We start from the raw sequence: 20,147 nt of genomic DNA, 5'->3' as shown, positions 1-20,147 counted from the left end.
TTTTTTTAATTTTTTCACAATAAAAAATATGAAGAAAATATAGTGTAAGTGTAAAATTTTTTTATTTAAATTCTTGAACTGTAAATATTTGACATTTAAAACTCTCCATTAGAGAATCTTAGAAAACACCATAACACATTTGGCGAAAGGGGTCCAAATGTGCCACCTTATTGACAAGTTCCTGCACATCACTTTGATCTAGTTCCTCCTCCGTTTCTGGGCGTTTGACAATAGGCATGCCCTTCTTAATATCATACATAAGCTGTTTGAAATAGAGAAAGACAGAAAAAAAAAGATTGTTTAGTTGTGTATATTTGTATATGTTGATTGTATAGTTATTAAGAGGTAAGAAAAGAGGTATAGACTATTGAGTGTGGAAGTCCCCAATGTCATTTTGTATGCGGTGGATTAGTATTTTCTTGATGAGGGATTTTTGCCCTACGGTTTAGGCTAACTCACTCAACAGCCTGGGCTGCCAATAATTGTATTGTGGAAGGAACCGGGAGTAGCCTAGAGCTGCAATGATTAGTCAACAAAGTCGATTAGAAGAGTTTTATTTCGACGTGTCATATTATTAGCCTGAAAGGACTATGATAATAAAGTCTGGCTACTCTCATGCAAATGTTCAATAACATGAATGATGGAGCAACAGAGTGAGAGGAGAGGTGAAGTAAAGGTGAGGCCAAAACTTGGAGTGAAATAAAGCAGGCTGAATTCAGACTTTGTTAAGCAGAGTTGTCATTTCACAGCAGCATGACAGTGATGCATGAGCATCTCAAACACAAGCACCACACGTATGAATGTACATTTTATTATACATATGATTAAGCTATCAAGCTTAAGTTTCATATACATCTGGTTCATGAGTCATTATTTTAATCCATGGGCACATTATTTTAATTTGAATCCATGGGCACTTCTGTTGAGGCAGACTGGACAGCAGGGGGCAGACTTGAGCAGGTGATGTACAACATGCACAGGACCCCAGAATAGGAGCCGCGCCCATAAGAGGCAGGGATGGTGGACGTGACAGAAATGTAGATATCAGCTAAGTTGCAGCCCTAAATGGGAGTAGTTTTTTGGGCTCAATAACGCCAATGCAACCCTGAAAGCATGCATATAAACAGTGCCCCAGAATATCACTATTCGAAACCGCATCGCCTACTTGCGTATCAATGATGTCATCGCCACACCTCAGCTGCCTTGGACTTGACTAACAATGTATTGCCTAACAATACTAGTTTTTCTCATAGGCTACATGACATTACCTACAATTACACTCAGTAGGATAAATATCACAACTGGTGCTGCGTAGCGCCAATAGCTTATCATGACTTGGTGGAGTGAACAGTGTTTTTCCTATGTGTTTTCTTGATGCATTCTAGCTACTGTCAGTGACTGACGCGAGAGAACTAGTCAGAAGTTATTAGGGAAGTGCGGTGTAAGTTTAAATTAATTTGTGCGTAGTGCCGGTGTCATTCATGTATTTTACATGTCTTACAACATAAATAAATGCATTCATAGTCTAGTGAAGTCAGATATGAGCCTACAAGTCGCTTAGAAATCACACTAAGCGTATAGATGCGCACTAAATGCGAATGCGTGATTTGATGCAGGCAAAAGTATCGACTGTTACTAACGAAGGTATTATATCAATATTATAAATGTGGCGATAGCCTACAACTTGGGTAGGCCTACATTAGTAGCCTATGCACTTGCGGTGATAGAAACTAATGTGAATCGCGGACTATACAACCAAAGAAAGTAAAGGAGATTATTGGCACCTGCGTTAGCCAAATAAAGGATGGGACTGCACCCTTCACAAACCGTAAAAATTAAGTTTATTAGTTTTACAGTTGACTACAGTTGACAGTTCACTATCAGTCCACACAAACGATTCTGGTTTCCTTGCACTAGCCATTTTCGCCGTAGCCTATTCTGTCTGTTTGTAAACTACATCGCGCAAGCTTTGGTGAATTTATGAAACAGAAACAGTGCCACCTATAAGCCTGGAATATGAAGTAACGTGTTGAGTCGTGTTGAGATGGATTCGTTTGGACGCAAATATTCTTGAAACGATTCCAGGGAAGGCGATGGATTAACGTTTGAGTCGTGTTGAGATGGATTAGTTTGGACGCAAATATTCTTGAAACGATTCCAGGGAAGACGGGGTTTGGTATGTGTGGACTAGGCCTAAGTCATCATCCTAGATTCTGCTTGATTCTCCACACACAAACACACACTGAAAATGATGGCTTATGTGATATGTTTCTATTTCATATATTTTTAAATAGAGTGTATTTAGTTAATAATGTATTTTTTAATGTATAGCATTTTACTAGTAATTACTAGTAGCTAAACATATTTAGTAATTTGAATGCTTCATATTGACGTTTAAACTATTAACACTTTTAGATCAAGTGTTGACGTGACCTGAGCTAGCAGTTACCAAGGAGCTCTTTCCAGATGTAAAAGTTTGCCATGGTTGCGTAGCCTATTTGCTATTATTATGCTATTATAAGCGCAAAGTGGTTCTCTCTCTCTCTCCCTCTCTCTCTCCGTGTGTGTGTGTGTGTGTGTGTGTGTGTGTGTGTGTGTGTGTCTGCGTCTGCATGAGGCTATGTTCAATTCAACTTGGTAGTTGATCCGTCCGGTCAATAGCACCGCATTCACGCCACTTCATGATTATATTAACGTCATCAGACAGGCTGTAAAAATGTATGCGGGAATTTCTCGCATTAAGATGGCTAGAGTTGCGGGAAAACCTGTCAGTTGTCCTGCCAAAAACCTGCTAAACAAACAAACAAACCACTGCATAATCTTTCTGACCATGCACCGACTAACTTGGAGATAGTCTTCTGACCATGCACCGACTAACCTGGAGATATTCTTCCAAGTTGATGCTGTGGTACTTCTGAAAGTCAGCTCTGTCAAAAAGGGCCCTGCGCTTCTCCTCTGAGTCACTGTAGTTCACCAGATCTAGAGCTGCACAGCTGCGGTTGGTCATGGGGAGCAAAATAAACAGCGTCACAAATGTCTCTTCAATACCAGTGGAGTTTGTGTGTATCTGCTGCCATCTGCAGACAGTACTAGCAAAAAAATCAATTTCAAAGATGAAAAATGTTGTCAGAGTGGTAGACTACATGTCCTGGTGTAGGCACACTGTAATTCTGTATAGCACTACTGTAAGTTGTATTTCTCTAGGTGTTTACAGAGAATTGAAACACACACACAAGGGTGTAGGTTTGGTCTCAGCTTTGGTGGGGACACATCCCCAACTCCTGTTGTCATGATACCAAAATTATTGTTTCAATACCAATACCAAGTGAAGAATCTTGATTTCAATGGAATTTTTTAAAATTTGATTTGATTTGGGGGCCCCCACCACCTTGACGCCATCAGTAGGCTAATATTGAATATTGTGTGATCATTCACATCAGTGGTGATCGTACCTAATTTGATTGACCCTCCACACACACACACACACAGACAGAAAGTGATGGTTGTCATAGTTTTCTATTTCATATTCTGGAATACATATTGGTCGGCTTCAGTAAACTGTTTTATATGATGGCAATAGGTTTAGGTTTTTGCTGATGGCAATGACAATGCCAGCATTACTGTAATCACTTTTGGTTTAAATTAGAAAAATGTCGAAATAGGCTGTGGCAGAGAATTTCTAGGGGTTGGGATATTACACGTTGCCACTGTCTCCACCAATGATGTGTATCGCTGCATCATCAACGTTGTTGGAACTACGGTGTTCGAACGCCGGAGGTAGCGAATTGTGACACAAGCATGATGCTTCGTGGAAACAGGTGTTACAACATTGTTGTTTGAATGCAAGCTGCATGGTACCACGGTGGTTGAGCAACATCGTTGCTAACTTTTCTAGAAACGAACCCCTGGCCGTCGGAATCAGTCCAAATAGCACAAAGGAGTTCACTAAAATATTGGTGGGGATAATTTTGTCAAAATATTGATTGGGACTAGTACCTAGCGTCCAACCCTAAACCTAGGAGCACACACACACACATACACACACCTTGGGCTAATTCCTAATGAATTCTTAGGTGCCATTTGCAATCCTAATCCCAAACACTTTCCTCAAACTGTCTGTTCAGTGTGTGCGGTAAAGAACTTCACTCTACTCCTGGCATTATGGTTGAGATTCAGAAATAGCGTTTTGTGTTTTCCTTCTGAACTTACAAGTCTGTAAAGTTGAGCAGTTTGTCACCACAAATGTCAAAGAACTCAAACTGATGTCTGAGGTTCAGGAAGTCATCAGTTGTCCACTCAGGATACAGCTGTTTCCAATTCTCAACAAAGCTGGGCCAATCGTCATCCATCACTGAGAAAAAGTGCAATATAATAATAACTAGATGTACCGCAGAGCGGTACAAAATATGACCGCCGCCCAGTCCAGCACATTTTTTCCAGAAAAATAAGTCACGCTTGTCAAATTGTGTTCATTTCCTACTTTGTTCCTTTTTTGTGTGTTTGTAATTGAGTGTCTGCAGAGTGTGTGGTTGTTTTTGTGTATATGTGTTTTGTGTGTGTTTTTTTGTGTGTGAGTGTGTGTGTGTGTGCGTGTGTTTGTGTATGTAGGTGTGTTTGTATGTGTGGGTGCATGTGTGTGTGTGTGTGTGTGTGTGTGTATGTGTGTTTATGTGTTTGTGTGCGTGTTTGTGCGTGTCATGTGTGTGTGCATGTATGTGTGTGTGCATGTATGTGTGTGTGTGTGTGTGTGTGTGTTTTTTGTGTGTGTGTGTCTTTATGTATGTGTACATAAATAAAGCAAATCAGGGAACCACCTACTCTTTGCGATAAGTGCCATGGGATCTTTAACAACCATGGTGAGTCAGGACCTCAATTTGACATTCATGCAAAGGAAAACATCTCCTGCAGTACAGTGTCCCTGTCACTGCAATAGGACATTGGGATTTTATACAACCCCACCCCCATCTTGCCTGTTCATAATTCTGAGAAATTCTTGAATTGTGTGCATGTGTGCGTGTACGTGTTTATGTTTGTGTGTGTGTGTTTGTGTGCGTGTGTGTATGTGTGCGTGCACGTTAGGGCTGGGACAACGCGTCAACGTAATCGATTACGTCGACGCAAAAAATACGTTGACGCAAAATATGCGCGTCGGTTTGTCAGACCCAAAAATCTATGGTGGGCCGCCACAAAACCGGCCGTCACACATTGATGTTCTATGTTGTACTATTTAAATTAAAGATAAGATAAAAATCCTTTGAGCTGCACTTTTTACACACGCAGCCTTTCCCTGCCCCGCCCGCTCTCTCTCATAACGAGCCCGCTGCCCCCCTATTTAACACAAAATATTCACGATTGTTGAAGGATTGTTGTTGCCACATAGAAGCATTGCATAGAACACGGCTGGCTAAATTGCTATTAAATCCGCTTAGCATCATGACCATGCTGTGCAAATTTGTTCAAAACTGCTTCAGTCAAGTTAACTCTGCTAAGGTCTTATCACAACATAGTACATTGAGGAGACTAAACTTAGTTAAGTTATGCAATCAAGCAGTATCTCAAAGCTAATGTTAGAATACTGTTTGGATGTTGAGTTTAGCATGCTTACTTACAGCTGCTTGTCAATTTCGTTACTCAGGGCTCATTTTATTGACTCTGACACTGAATGTTTGCAAAATCCCGATGTAAATGGAAAAGTGTTTTCCAAGACTCAAAAGTGCTTGTCCCAATGAGAAGTACAAACTGTTATTTGAACTAACTACAAGTTAGTTCTTGAATTTCCCCTGGGGATCAATAAAGTATCTACCTATCTATCTACGTTATGAATTGCATCTATACATCAGCTGCGTTTTAACTGCGTTAGTGTTACAATTGCAAGGGAACGAACGTCTTAAAGTGACAGGCACTCAATTAGACCTATACACTACTGAACTTTATTGAATGCTACCTCTGACTAAGAATGCATTACTTTGCACTTGTTTAGTCTTTTATTTTGGAATTTTAAGAGCAATAAACATATCTTGCAATGTTAAGGAATTCATGTTTTTTTCATTCAGATATATAAATCAACATGTATAAATTGCTATTAGTCAACTAATGGGGAGATAATCGATAATCGAATTGAATCGAAATCTAATCGGACTGAAAAAATGAATCGTTAGATTAATCAATGCATCGAAAAAATAATCGCTAGATTAATCGTTTAAAAAATAATCGTTTATCCCAGCCCTAGTGCACATGCTTGTGGGTGTGCCTGTGTGTGTGCCCGTCTGTGTGCATGTGCATGCATGCGTACATATGTCTACTGTGTGTGTATGTGTTGAGAGAAAGTGGAATAGAACATTATGTCCAATATTCCAATATGTGGGTTAATGTTCTGCATTTCTCATTAGTAGGTCACTTTGATACTAAAAGTATGATTCTATAAAAGTTTGATACTAAAAGTATGACTGTATGATATTTGTACTGTCCCTGTGTATATCTGTGTGTGACTGTATTTAGAGATAAGCAGGAATATTATGACTGCAGTGTTTCACTGTTCTGCATGGCTGCGTCAGTAGCTATCTGCTCCGGATTGCCAGGTTGCCACTAATCAGGGTCTGATTCAGTGTAGTCCACGTGAGATGGGATGACCAACGCCATCTCCCGTCGGCCTGGAAGGATACTTAAACCATAACTATTTACTTGTCTAGTTAGAGCAGCTGATGGATCTTTAGGTGAAGTCATGCTGTCTCTCCCTTGATGCGCATCATTGTAAATAAACTCTGTTCCTGATTTTCCATACTATTGGTCTGACTGGGTCTCTATTAAATCTATGGTATCAAAATTACCATCAGTGTCATACGTATGATTACTGTGAATGTGTGTGTGTGTGTGTGTGTCTGTGTGTGTGTGAATATCTGTTTATGCACACAGCTTCGCTGTGCGGCGGTCATAATAAGAAGAACAAGACGAACAAGGCAATGGAAACAACATCGTCATCATCTGCCACCATCATTTCAATGAAAGAAAATGAGCACAAATCAATCAACTGTCATTTTCTGTATGGGTTATAAAGCCAACATACTCTGAAACTTGGCCTTCTCTCTGATTGACCGGATTCTGTGTTGAATCATATCATAACAGAAGGACAAAGTGATATCATGCAACTCCTTTCCAAAGTCCATTGAATTAGACTCTGCAAGGAGAGAGAGAGAGGGAGAGAGAAAGAAGTGCAAACAATAACAGGGGTGCATTGACAGCTGCAGAGAATTCACCTCTGATAGGGGTTGATATGCCTTGTTTTAGTTAGATTCATTTTGGATATTCAACAGACACTCAGCGTTACAAACATGATAGCTATTCAGTTTGTTTAATACTGATAAGATTGTTGTAGATAAAGATGCATTATTTAAAATTTGACCATCACACATATTCCCATTATGGGTTTGAATTTCCTCTTCCACTTTTAATAATTCATTCTATGAGGGACATATCTCCACTTAAACAATGCATTTGTATTCATGTTGGCTTTGTTTTGTTTTCACATTCACTCATTTAATCACATTCAGGTATTATATGTGGGGCAGTCATGGCCTACTCCGGGTTAGTGTGTGCTTCACCTCACTGTGTGCTCATTGTGTGCCTCACCTCGCTGTGTGCTCTGTATGTTTCACTAACGGATTGGATAAATGCAGAGACCAAATTTCTTGTATAGTTTACTTGGCCTATAAACCTGATCTACATATTTTAGCTTCACAGAAGAGAACTTCTGACGGCAAATTTGAGGAAAAGTTGGTAAACCACCCTTCTTACCTAATTTGAGGGTGCTGATTCTGAATATTTTGTTTACCAAGCTCAATTCTGAGTTCTAAGCCACATAATCAGCATTTTAACATAAACCACTCAGGTCTTAATCAGATAGGACCTACACCAGTATGTTGCAATATCTGTGTGCATTCCTACCTTAGGTCTATTTCTTTGATATAGTTAACATCATTTGCTACTACATAACAAATACCAAATAACAATACAAAAGTGTCTTACAAACGTTCCTGCATACTTCTTAAATATACTGTAGTCAGATGGGTGTCCTAAAGACATAACTAGATCTTGAGCATCTATTACCAGTGTTGAATGAACAGTTTTTGCAGTGATCACTACTGGACATTCCACATTTCTAGACAGCACTTGAGTGAGGATAGACTTATTTCCACTTCACAAATAACCATCGCTGTCTGCAATAGCTACAGTACAACCAGTTCATAGCTGAGGATTTGTCCTAGGTGCACTTCCCTTTCAGCATCATATGCAGTAATGATGCACTGAAGAATGTTTCTTTTTGTTGCACTATAAAGGATATCTTGTCTGCATTATTTGCAAAAAAATTAATCTCCATAGCACTCTTCAGCACTCCTCAAACATGCACACTCTTCCATTTTTTGCATGGCTGGAATTCGAATGATAGGAAAGAGCACCAGTGAAATGTTTTAACTAGGCAAGCACACCTTTGCAGTAAAAATAAATACAGTGTAAATCTTCTGTAAAGACTGACAACTGTTCATAATAGTTAGTGACAAAGTACTTTCTACAGAAAAATGAGCAGTCACCTACTATTCTATCAATTTATTATCAAAGAATCTATTTTGTTTCTAAACATCATACTGAATTTTAGCTATTATTTCAATTTATATTTTAATTTTAGCTTATTTTCATTTGCTACTTGAGGGTCATTAGGGTAATTCCTGTCCTGTCCTACAACATATCTGATACATAAAGAGTATATTAATGCCTTATGTTTTTGCAATTCCTATGATATCTGGTGGCAAAACCAAAAAGTATGTGAATTATGCTAATTATGCTAATTAGCAAGCTTAAAACTCAAAATTGAGCTTGGTAAACAAAATATTTGAATTCAGCTCCCTTAAATTGTGTGAAATGGCCCCTTTACCGACTTTTCCTCAAATTTGCCAACAGGACTTTTTCTGAAATTTGTTAGCTATCTGCTCTCCCTCTATTTGCAGTAGGGGGGCAATTCCACGGAAAATTGACTTTTTGTCACATTTGAAGTATTAAAAAACATCGTTTTAGAATTTTCGAACGAAATGGTTGGTAATTAGCACGTTTATGATACTTTCCATAGAGGGTAAGATTATCACCACTTTTGTTCAGAAATTCTAAAACAATGATGTTTTTTTACACTTCAAAATAACATTTGCTAAATGAACCTTACATTTTTCAGTAGCCATAGGTGTGTAGATTTGAAAAAAATGTCGTTTTGTTCTTAACGGGAGCATTTACTGCCTGAAATATCCAATTTTGTTTACCACGCTCTGACTGGCCTGGCCTGATGGATCGCCTATTTACGCCGTTTCAACAGCACATGAACGGTTAGACCGAGAATTCTGGTCATGAAATTAAAATTCCACTGGAGCTCCAAGCAGATGTGTACACGCAGCCTTACAACACTGTTTACAGCTCTTTGAGTCACGGTAAAATGTAATTTTTGGTACATAGCTAATTTAGATACACCTATGGCATACCTGTCAACATTTAGCTTTCAAAATGGGAGATTTTTTCGGGGGGGGTGGGGGGGGACAAGTTCAGTGTATCAACAACACAACAACAGTTTATGTGATGTGTTAATCAATTAAATTCCCAACAATTAGTAAAAGAATAGATGAAGAACATTTTTTATAACATAGGCCTGCAATGGTTTTACTTGTGTAGTGCGTCTTTACTGAATATAACGAGTTCAAAGTTAACATTCTAGGTAACTTCGCATTGTCCGCTTCAGCACTAAATTGAGGACAGCAACACACACAAGCTGCACCTCTGACAGAAGAAACGCGCCTTCCCAACTACATGCCTTTTAAGTTGATATTTAATTGGTTTGTTTTGTTCATTTTTCCATTCGCTGGCACTGCAGGGGGACTGTCGCGTTGCTCGAAGCCCCTTTGGTCTGACTCGTCAATAATCCAAATATGTCCCTTTGGGTCTACAGCCCAGTATAGTTTGATATCTCTTTGTTCCATTAAAATTAATCCCATTCTTCCGACAGCTCAACCAAAGGCTATTTTAGATCACCTCCTTCACCTCTTGTAAAGTAAGAATCAACAATGACATGCCAAGTGCAAAGACAATGACAAGCTTGGGACTGAAGCCATGCAGACTCGGCTAGATTTAAACACAGCAGGCCGTTGCAGCAAGACACTGAGCCAATCCTAATATCATAGGAAAACAGGTGGGGCTGTGTCATTAGGCTGATTGCCACTGACACCAGCTACTGTTACATACAAGACTTAAAGGTGCCATGTGTAATGTCTGCCAAAAAATCAATTAATACTCCACATTCCATAAAAGATGGGTCAGTATACCCCCAGAAAGTGAGTTTGTCTACCCTAGAGTAACAACCAAGACACGTGTATTGCAGTTTGGCTGGCGGTTATGTTACCCGCATACTGCCTCCCATGGCCGAAACTGGTATTATGACACTTGTCGGGCTGTGGCTAGTAATTTAGCATGCTAATTTAGGTTGATATCTCTTCAGCACTATACTTTGTCATTTTTTTAATGACATCATCGCCCTTATTTCCTCTCATTCTTTTGATGCGTGTAGCTCATTTTTTGGATATTTTTACCTCAATTCTTACACATGGCACCTTTAAGTGTCTCAATTAAATAAATTAAACGTGACTATATCGCACTGGGCTCCGCCTGCAAAGAACTTCAGTTTGCGGCGCCCCCTCTTCCTTCCCTCCTTCCCTCATCACAAACAAAGTGTTTTCCACCAAAAGCTGTCACCGGTCTGCACGTCTGTTGTAACTGTGTTGACTGAAGGGATTGTGTGTTTCTGGTTAAATAAAACGGATATATGTGAGTGTGTGTATATGTGAATATTTTCCTTGTTTATTGATGTCATAAGCATGCTTTATAGGTAGCCTAAGTAAGTTTATGCTAACATAGCCTAGCATTATTAACTTAAAGGAATTATCCGGAATAAAATGCACTTTAGATCAATTTACAAATGTTGCCATCTTTGCTGCCATCTTTAGGGGAAAGTCAGTAGGAGTCGATTGCCAAGTGTGCTCTGGAAATTCATAATTTCGCCGTTTAAAAAAAAAAAAAAAAAAAAAACATAGTCCAGTATGTCTTTTGAAATTGAAATGAAGTTGTTTGGACTGGACTATGTTTTTTTTTTTTTTTTTAAACGGCGACGAAATTGTGAATTTCGAGGAACCCGGGGAACATAGGGATGACCCCTGAGCGAACTGACATTTTAAACAAAAACGTCCACACACGACTGAACGAGGGGAGGCAGCGTGATACCATGCTCCTGTAGCTAACTAGTTAGGGCTAACTTTAGTGGATCAGCGCCGTTATTGCTCAACCATTAAGTGTGACTTTTAGGATTGGGGCTATCAGATCACGGCTGTCACGCCGAACAAAGAAAGATTCATGAATAAAACATAACAAGGATATCGTTGCAAAGTTAAAATGACCATACCTTCATCGAAGTCGGGGTCCACGTAGCTCTCTGGCTCATTGACCAGAGGGTATGATAAGGACATTCCCATTTCCCCCTCTTGGTAACGTTATGTTAGCTGAGAGACACAGAAGATGTAACTAACGTTAATCGTTTGACGTCAACGTTACTAAGTTATCTAACTTTAAGATTATCAGTAGCCTAATATAACGTTAGGTCTCGCTCGCTTTATCAGCCGTCTCTGGCCTAAGTTACCGTTAATATCTAAAACTGATAGTTCCATAGGTCCTTGATTGTGATTGTGCGTTCGATGCCGTTGTAAAATGCAGCATAAACCAGATAAGAGCCATAAAGCCAGAGCTAGAACTACCAAACCTTTGCTATCTAGAAGCTACACGGCGAGATCTAGCACAGTGTTTCTCAAAGTGTGGTCAGGGACCACTGGTGGTCCGCAAGCTATTCCAAGTTGTCCGCAAGCAGACGTGGTAAAATATAATATAGATCAGTTGTTTGTTACAGTTAGCAAGTTAGCTCTGGGGTAGCAAAAATCAAAGTGTTTCACGTAGATCACAGTGTCATTCCCCGATCTGAGTCGCTACAAGATGTGAGTCCTGCATGATCAGATTGATATTTAGCCTACGGCAAAACACTAAGGGATCCGACTGCAAGCAAGGTGGGAGAGCCTGTTTCATACTGAAATCTGTGGAATACATCAAATAATACACTTTTCTGTTTCAAAAATGTGTTGGCTATCTATGATAGTTTGATTGCTAGTTAGATCAAAATGTCATTTGCAAAAGGCAAAGGGACTGAAACTGGCAAGAATGAAGCTGCTGAAAATGTGTAATCTGAGGGGATTGTTTTGCAAACAGCTCCAGGGACATGTTTTGTGCAATTGCATTAGAGGATGACTAGATAGGTGTTTTTGCTTCTTCATAGAGAATCATAAAAATACCTCAACAGGAGCATTGGAAAAGAAGAAATTACTTGAAATCATTATATTTAAATAAAATAATATTTATTTTGTTCCACATGCAGTACTGTAATACTGTATATTTGTCAGGCTATAAGACAATAATACATTAAAAAAAAAAAACAGCCCACTAACCAATTCAAGTAATTCAAGTCAATAAATACACTGAATGCACTAATAAACTAGCAACCTCAAATGCAATAAATAAGACAAATAAATAATAAATATGGTGTTGTTTAAATTAGACAGTATTTTAAGGTTAAAGTTAGATGAGAACATGTGGCGTGTTCCTGTGTTCAGACGATGGTTGAAGTGGCAGTCGCATGACTGGAAAGGGATTGTGTGGCAGCAGCAGTGCTGTTGCTGATTGAGGACCTTGCAGAGGGTACCACACTCTTAGGTGATGCACTTGTGGTTCTCCTGAAATAAGATGGGAGACCATTAGTATCTGGACTCTATTCATACTGATCAATGCCATTTGCCTTCATTTTACCATGACACTGTGAAGATCAACAAACAGAGTTCTTCATAGCTTTCTGTTCCACTGTCATTCTTTTCTGTTTGGTTGAACAGATTTTTTTTTAGTATGTCACAGATACCGCTGCTAAACTATAGTTTATACAAAAGTAAAATGGAGCAGGGCAAAGTACTTTTTCTCTACACACTTGCTAGATTTCAGATTTAAAAAAAATGCTTCCACTCTCTGAACCAAACAGCTTTTAAACTGGTCTTGCTTGTATTGTCAAAAGATTCTGACATTTTTTGTTAAGTTTGTCCCTCTGTCTCCCTGGTCACTGTCCACATGTTCTAGCTTGGGCGATTAAGTCATAGGAATAATTAATTTATTTCTTAGAAATATATAAGAACATGGAATCAAACAGGGTTTGGTGAGAAAAACAAATCTATCTGACAGTATAAATACTCCTGATGGGTATTCCAGGAACTTACAGCAGGTTTTGTTTCTGTCTGATGCTTCTAATGATCTCCTGCACCCATTTCTCCTGCCAGCGACTGCAGAAAGGTCCCTCAGTGGTTTCAAATCTGTGGGAGGACATTGCTTTCAATGAGAATTTTTCACTAGAAAACTCAAAGGACTAATATTTAGTCCTTTTATTTAATTAACAAACAAACAAAATAAAGAAGAAGACAGTGTAAAAACCAGGCAACACTTACATCACTGCAGCGACACATGGTAGATTTTTCTTCTGAAACCTGAAGCCAGTGATGGGTGCCGTTACTTTCTTGGTGGACACCATTGTGCAACAACTCAAGGGCTTCTCACCAGTCACTGCATGGAAAAATGACCTTCATTAGCACACTTGATTAAAGTATTAATTCAAATAGAAAACATCCAAATAAAGTACTCACCAGTCTCTAACACTGTAAGGGAGAGGAGGATGGTGATGATAGCAAGGCTACCCACAAATGGTCTGAGGAGCTGCATGTCTTCTGTTGGTGTATGATGATGCCTCTTCACTGAATGAGCTCCTCTGAAGACCCACGGGTTGACTTGACTGGAGTTCAGTCTGAGGACCTGCTTTTATGGTCTACAAAAGAGGAACTCCCACATGAAACTCCCCACTCGTGCATCTATTTATAAAATACTGAGGAATTCCCCAGACGTAGTGCCTTCTCTCTATTGCATTAGAGAGCAGGATATGATGCCATGAGCCAGAGCATGGTGAGGTTGCCTTTTGCAATGACACTTTTTTGGGAAGGGCTGTCAATATCTTCTGACACTTCATTCATTATGACCCGCACTTGCTAAGCGGCGTCATCATATAGGTTTATCAGATTTTTTTTTTTTTTTTTTTTTTTTTTTTTTCTTTTAGCATGTCCAAATTTCCGTCAATGATTCCCTGGACACTGAAAGACCGGGGTAGACAAAACTTGTGGGCATGTAACCCCACATGGATAGCATGGAACCATCGTTTTTCGTTTTGATCTGTAGCCCCCACGCTGGACTGCACCCCCCGAAAGGAGGGTAGGGCAGACACAGTTTTCTGTGAATATCTCGAAACCGTAGGGTTTAGGAGGACCATTTTTTTTTGTATGTTGATCTCAAGGGGCCATGTCAACCCATTCCATAACCACTCATTTCATGTATAGCGCCACCTAGTTAAACACAAAAAAGTAAAATGAGGTGGTGTAATTGAAGGTATCTGTGACCTAACATAGTCAAAACTGCACGAAATTGGAAGTGTAGGATCATTATGACACCCTCTGTATGCACGCCAAGTTTTGTGGAATTCCGTTCATGGGGGGCCACACAATAAATTAATTTATGTTACTATACACCAACTGGCCTGTAGGTGGCCGGAGACAGTTTTCTGTGAATATCTCGAGAACCGTAGGGCCTAGGAGGTCCACCTTTTTTTGTATGTTGGTCTTAAGGGGGCATGTCAACCCATCCCATTACCACTTATTTCATGTATAGCGCCACCTAGTTAAAAATTAAAAAGCAAAAAATTAGGTGTTTTCATCTCAATATCTCTGGCTGACAAGGTCAAAACTGCACGAAATTAAAAGTGTAGGATCATTATGACACCCTCTGAATGCATGCCAAGTTTTGTGTACTTTCGTTGATGGGGGCCTTACAATAAAATAATTTATGTGTACATTTAGTGACATACACCAACAAGGATTCCCGGGACACTGAAAGACCGGGGTACACAAAACTTGGTGGGCATGTACCCCACATGGATAGCATGGAACCGTCATTTTTTTTTTTTCATCTGCAGCCCCTGCTGGACTGGACCCCCGAAAGGAGGGTAGGGCAGACACAGTTCTCTGTGAATCTTTTATGGTATGTTGGTCTCAAGGGCCCACATCAACCTGGCTCATAATCACTCATTTGTGATTTGCCCCCGGTAAAAAAATGAAAATCAGTAGGATTAAAAAGAAAGCCAAAATAAATATTCATCATCATCATCATCATGGCTGCATTTTCAGTATTGGCGAGAAGTAGTCGCTTTGTCCACTAGATGGCGATCGTTGCAGTGAGACGTAATTTTGTTGGAAGTTAAAAGTGGGTTGGAAAAACAATGGGCGCTTCATACAAGGACTGTAATTTACCGCAGCTTAACATCTAATAAGGATAGGACGATGTTCACATGAAGTGTAATTCCCATTTCTTCTTGAAGCGAAATAAATCTGAGGATGTTTATCGGACATGCTTGGTTTTTACTGCAGGTAATGCGTTAATCTTGTAATATCAATAAGGACCTAGGTAATGTTACCGTTAAGCGTTGGTTGAGTGATGGAGGCATTTGATTTATTGCATTTGTAGAAAACTATAAATGCGGTTATACCAAGCAAATGTATAGCAGCACTGTTTGTATCTTTCGACTGTCATTTATTGCACGTGCTACAAAATCATTCTGTGCAATGGAGGATTTACCAACGTTACACCGGGTCTGATACAGTTTTGCCTATACATGCGTGAGACTGAGGCGCCTGTTTATTTTGTTTTAAAGTGCGTGCAGGGTGTGAGAGGGAATCGATGTGCTTTGATTACAGCTTGGTAGTTGTAGTCTGTGAAATTAAAAGCACGTGTGTGAAGTATCCAAACAATGACACCTTCATTTCATTATGGCTGCTTTAGCAAAACACCTTAAGCTACTGTGTAGTGGGTCCCATTTAGAAGTGGCTACTTCATTCGCTTTCCTTGACTCATGGAGCTGCGTGAATGTTATTACAACTTTAAACCACGATATGACAGTTTAAGTCCGCTTGATACTGTAAGGCGTAAGCCATTGGTTTCCAAAGGAGATTTTATTTGTGTCGCCAGCATAGCCTATTGACAATTTATGTTGTCAATAGGCCTACCTTATAATCCTACCTGTAGCTTAGGGAAGCTAACAGCTTTCTATTAGGATCTAGTTTGTTAGTTACCGTTTTGTCATAACTCCCTGATGCATTTTTGCATTTAGAATAGCCAGAGCGTGTAGGCTATATCTCAATCGGAAAATTAAACAATATCGGGTGCCTATGGACTAGGCTGGGTGAACCCAGCCTGATCTGCCGCTATTTATTTTTTGATTTCTTAAAAGATTGAGCTTGGTCTGATGAAAGCCAGACTAGCCATGGACCTCAGTTAAACAATGCAAGGGAACATGAATCAGCCTATATTTGCACTAACAATAACGGACAAAAGCTCTTCAACTTTGGCCCGTTAAAATGTGTATGAACAGTCTAGCGACGCATTTCATCAAGGCCCATTTGGACATGTCAGTTATTTGCACCACTGGTTAGATGTAAAACAGCATTTCGTTTCAGACTAGGCTACTGTTACTTAATTTGTGCATTAACAATAACGTTTCAGACTACTGTTACTTAATTTGTGCATTGACAATAAAGTATTACATGAACTAAAGATGACTAAAATCTTATGTAGAAGAAGAAACATTCACAAAAAAATCCATCCATCCAAAAATGACCTTTGTTTTGATAGCTGTTGAAAACGGCATGGAACTGACAGAGATGTTTTTGTTTAAAAATACATAAAAAATAAATAAATAAATAAATAAATAACATTATGCTGATACCTTTTGCTTTTCCCAAATACAATGTAGCCTACAGGTGTAAGTGACCTTTCATCAATCCAGTTGCAATGGATGAACTGTGATGAACTGCCCTACTTGTGATTGTTTAGAGATTTTAAAGGTTTTATAACAATTCTACATCTTTGGCTATTCTACAATCTATTCACCTTTTCAGCACCAGTAGGGTACTTTCTGTGCAGCCGCACACACACACTCAGGCATGCCAAACAAGCATACACAAAAGTTTCAAGAGTGGGGGATGGAGTAAAATATGGAGACAAATTGAAGTGTGATTTATTTTCGCGGAACGGATGTACAGGACTGAGCGGCGGTCATATTTTGTACCGCTATGTGGTACATCTAGTTACAAGCTGGCCTTGTTGCTTGAAGTAATCATTCTGGTTTTATGCTTTTAATTGCCAATTAAATGTGCATGGAATGCTTTAATTTCAATGTATTACTGATGTGCTAAATGCTTTGTTTTGAGTACTGGTATGTAGTCCAAGAGTACAAAATGAAGTAGAAGAGATGTGAAAGCTGAAAGAGATGTGTTCCTTTGCTTTAAATATCTTGCTATTTGCTGCCATTAGGCAGCACCATTGTGGCTATAGGTCTTTTTGTTTGTTGCTCATAGGTCTACCAGTGAATTGGATTTAGTAAGATTGAAGTTGAAGGATTATGTCAGTTGATGACTGTCTTGATGATGAACTTGCTCATGAGCCCGCCACATACACACACACACACACTCTACACTCATCATCAGAGCCGGAAGGTAGAAAAAGCAGAAGGATGCCAGAGTTATCTGAAATGGAGAGGCGCCAGGAACTTTGTCAAAGCCTGTCTGGCATGTTCAGACATGTTCTTCTGTAGTTTGCATTTTTAGATATCCGCTTAATTGACACTTTTTCCTTTTTATCTGAAAATCTCTGTATTATTTCAATATGTCAGTGGTATATAATCCACAGTATTTTGGTATGTGCAGATGAAAAAGGATCAAATTTAATGTACCTTAACACAGACACATCTGTGAGACACTGAGGATAGCAGCAAGGTTTAAAGGTGACGACATGCAAGTTCTCTGCTCTCAAAGAATCACATATTCATAGCATTTAGGATAGGAAAGTGAATCATTTTAGCAGCTGGCCAAATAAACTATGCGTGCTCTGCTCACTAACTGTAATTTATTAACTCATTTAACAACTTAAACACAAAGCATAACATTTTAAATTATAGGAATATAAAATAATTATATTCGCGCAAATTTGTTTTTTTTTTGTGCCTATATCTTTAATAATGCCTTTCCTTTTTGACAAAGAAGATCATTCAAAACAAAATAGCCACACACAAACATAGGAGTCATAAACAGATGACATATGAATCAAAATAAGCTGGGAGATGTAATGTTCCAAATAGCAAGAGGCTAGCGGACCACTGGCATTTTGCTCATCGGTTCTCTGGCGGTCCGCTGGCGGGTTGCAGACAAATTTCCCAATATTTTGCCACTATTGGTCTATTATTATTATAAATATTTTTCATTTGTTTAATTATACTCCATATATCATTTTATTAACTTTTCTTAATATTCATGCAAGTTAAATTTAAAGAGATGGTGGTCCAACGGCGGACCACAAGTGGCACGCCACCGGTGGCATACCACCAGCGGTCCGCTATCTGACAATCTGATTTTGCTATCTGGGGTGCAACCAAAATGGTGGAAAAAATATATATTTTAAAGTTTCAATTTTGGCGGGTTGATGGGGTATGGTGGGGCTTGAAAATTCCCCACCTCCAAAGTGGGGAATGACAGAAAAAGGTTGAGAACCACTGGGTTAGTTCAAACATTAGCCAAACATAAGGGTTGGCTTCCACCACATTATAGCCTATACTACTATTTCAAATTAGAACATTCTCCTAATAGAGACACTTTCAACTATAGTTCCGTTAGGACTAGGGATGTGACCTAGTAGAGGCTAAATGCACGTAAACACCGTTTAAGCACCTCCTGAATTTCGGAAATAGCGTTTACGCGGAAATAGCGTTTACAGAAATAGCGTTTCCACCTAAATTGCGTTTATCCACTTAAAGAAGCCCTATGCACCAATTTTAGCAAAAATGACCTTAATTATGCAGGTTGTGAGCCGTTCTGATGGTTCTACAAGACTTTCTGCGTTATTTGGTGGGTGCTTCGTCTCCCTCTATCGCTTCTCTGCGGAAAAAACAAATATGCAACTTTCTGAACCCGGCCCGGGATGTGACTCAGCGGAAGTATCCAATCGCACCCAAAAATGTAGTCAGATTGTAGTTTCTAAGAAAACTGCAAAACGGACGCCGACTTGGCTTTGTTGCTGTTGAAATTGTAAGAAGTCTACCCTTGGGTGAACTTCGTTTTTGTAATAGTTTGATAGTCTCTTGAACAAAGTGTTTGCTGTTTTATTGTGAGCCCTGTATGTGTTTAGCTTGGTTTCTTGATGGCTAGCTTGCTAGCTAGTGGGGGTTTAGCGTAGCAGTCACTTGCTACCGAAGCTGCAGGGGGAGCTATGTCGTGAAAAATGCGGGCCCAAAAAACCCAGAAACAGCGAAGGAATAACCAGACCTGCATAGGGCTTCTTTAAATAGCATACCGTTCTTAAACTATTCTAAATTAAACTCATGCCATTTTACAATTGTAGAGTTTCATATTGTTAGTTTCATAATGTTGAATCTGGCCTGGGCAACACAGTTTATGCATATTGCGCTGCATAATGGTGTCAGTGATCAATCGTCTTGCGGGCGGCAGTCAGCAAGCATCAAAGATTAGTCACACGAGTAAACGAGTTTGGATAATGAATGTTTTTTTAAATGGATATACGATTTCTGAAGCGTCAAGACAATATGCCAGAAAACGGCCTTGACTACAAGCCCAAAGTGAGTGAGCCTCAGAAACAATACAATTGATGGTCATGGGTGTATTTTTGGCCTAACATCCTTTAAACCAAAGAGAATGACATCTCAGGTTCATCTCATGTCATCTCATTCCCTTTAAAAGCAAGCAGCGCAACTTCAAACAGTGCATCAGTATTTTGATAGTCAGCGGCGCATTTAAAGGAATCAAATTGAAACACAACTACCAAAGAAACACTAACCAGGTTGACAGAGGGAGAGAAAGAGAGAGAATGGTAGAGGGAGAGAA

General features: G+C 39.3%; 1 protein-coding gene across 1 annotated transcript; it reads right to left on the bottom strand.

The window, feature by feature from the left end:
* Positions 1 to 47: 47 nt before the first annotated feature.
* Positions 48 to 11,735, bottom strand: si:ch211-122l24.6 (uncharacterized protein LOC557261 homolog). Its single transcript, XM_048237843.1, has 5 exons — positions 11,483 to 11,735; positions 7,064 to 7,174; positions 4,210 to 4,351; positions 2,879 to 2,993; positions 48 to 262 (listed from the first exon to the last, which is right to left on the bottom strand). Exons 1-5 carry the CDS (start codon positions 11,550 to 11,552, stop codon positions 119 to 121), a joined length of 582 nt encoding a protein of 193 aa, XP_048093800.1. The 5' UTR covers positions 11,553 to 11,735; the 3' UTR covers positions 48 to 118.
* Between the last annotated feature and the right edge of the window lie 8,412 nt (positions 11,736 to 20,147).

Source organism: Alosa alosa, chromosome 1 (assembly GCF_017589495.1).
Source record: "Alosa alosa isolate M-15738 ecotype Scorff River chromosome 1, AALO_Geno_1.1, whole genome shotgun sequence".
In the NCBI taxonomy this organism is placed as follows: Eukaryota; Metazoa; Chordata; class Actinopteri; order Clupeiformes; family Clupeidae; genus Alosa; species Alosa alosa.
The sequence above is the reverse complement of the archived record's forward strand: the minus strand, read 5'-3'. Positions and strand labels throughout refer to the sequence as shown.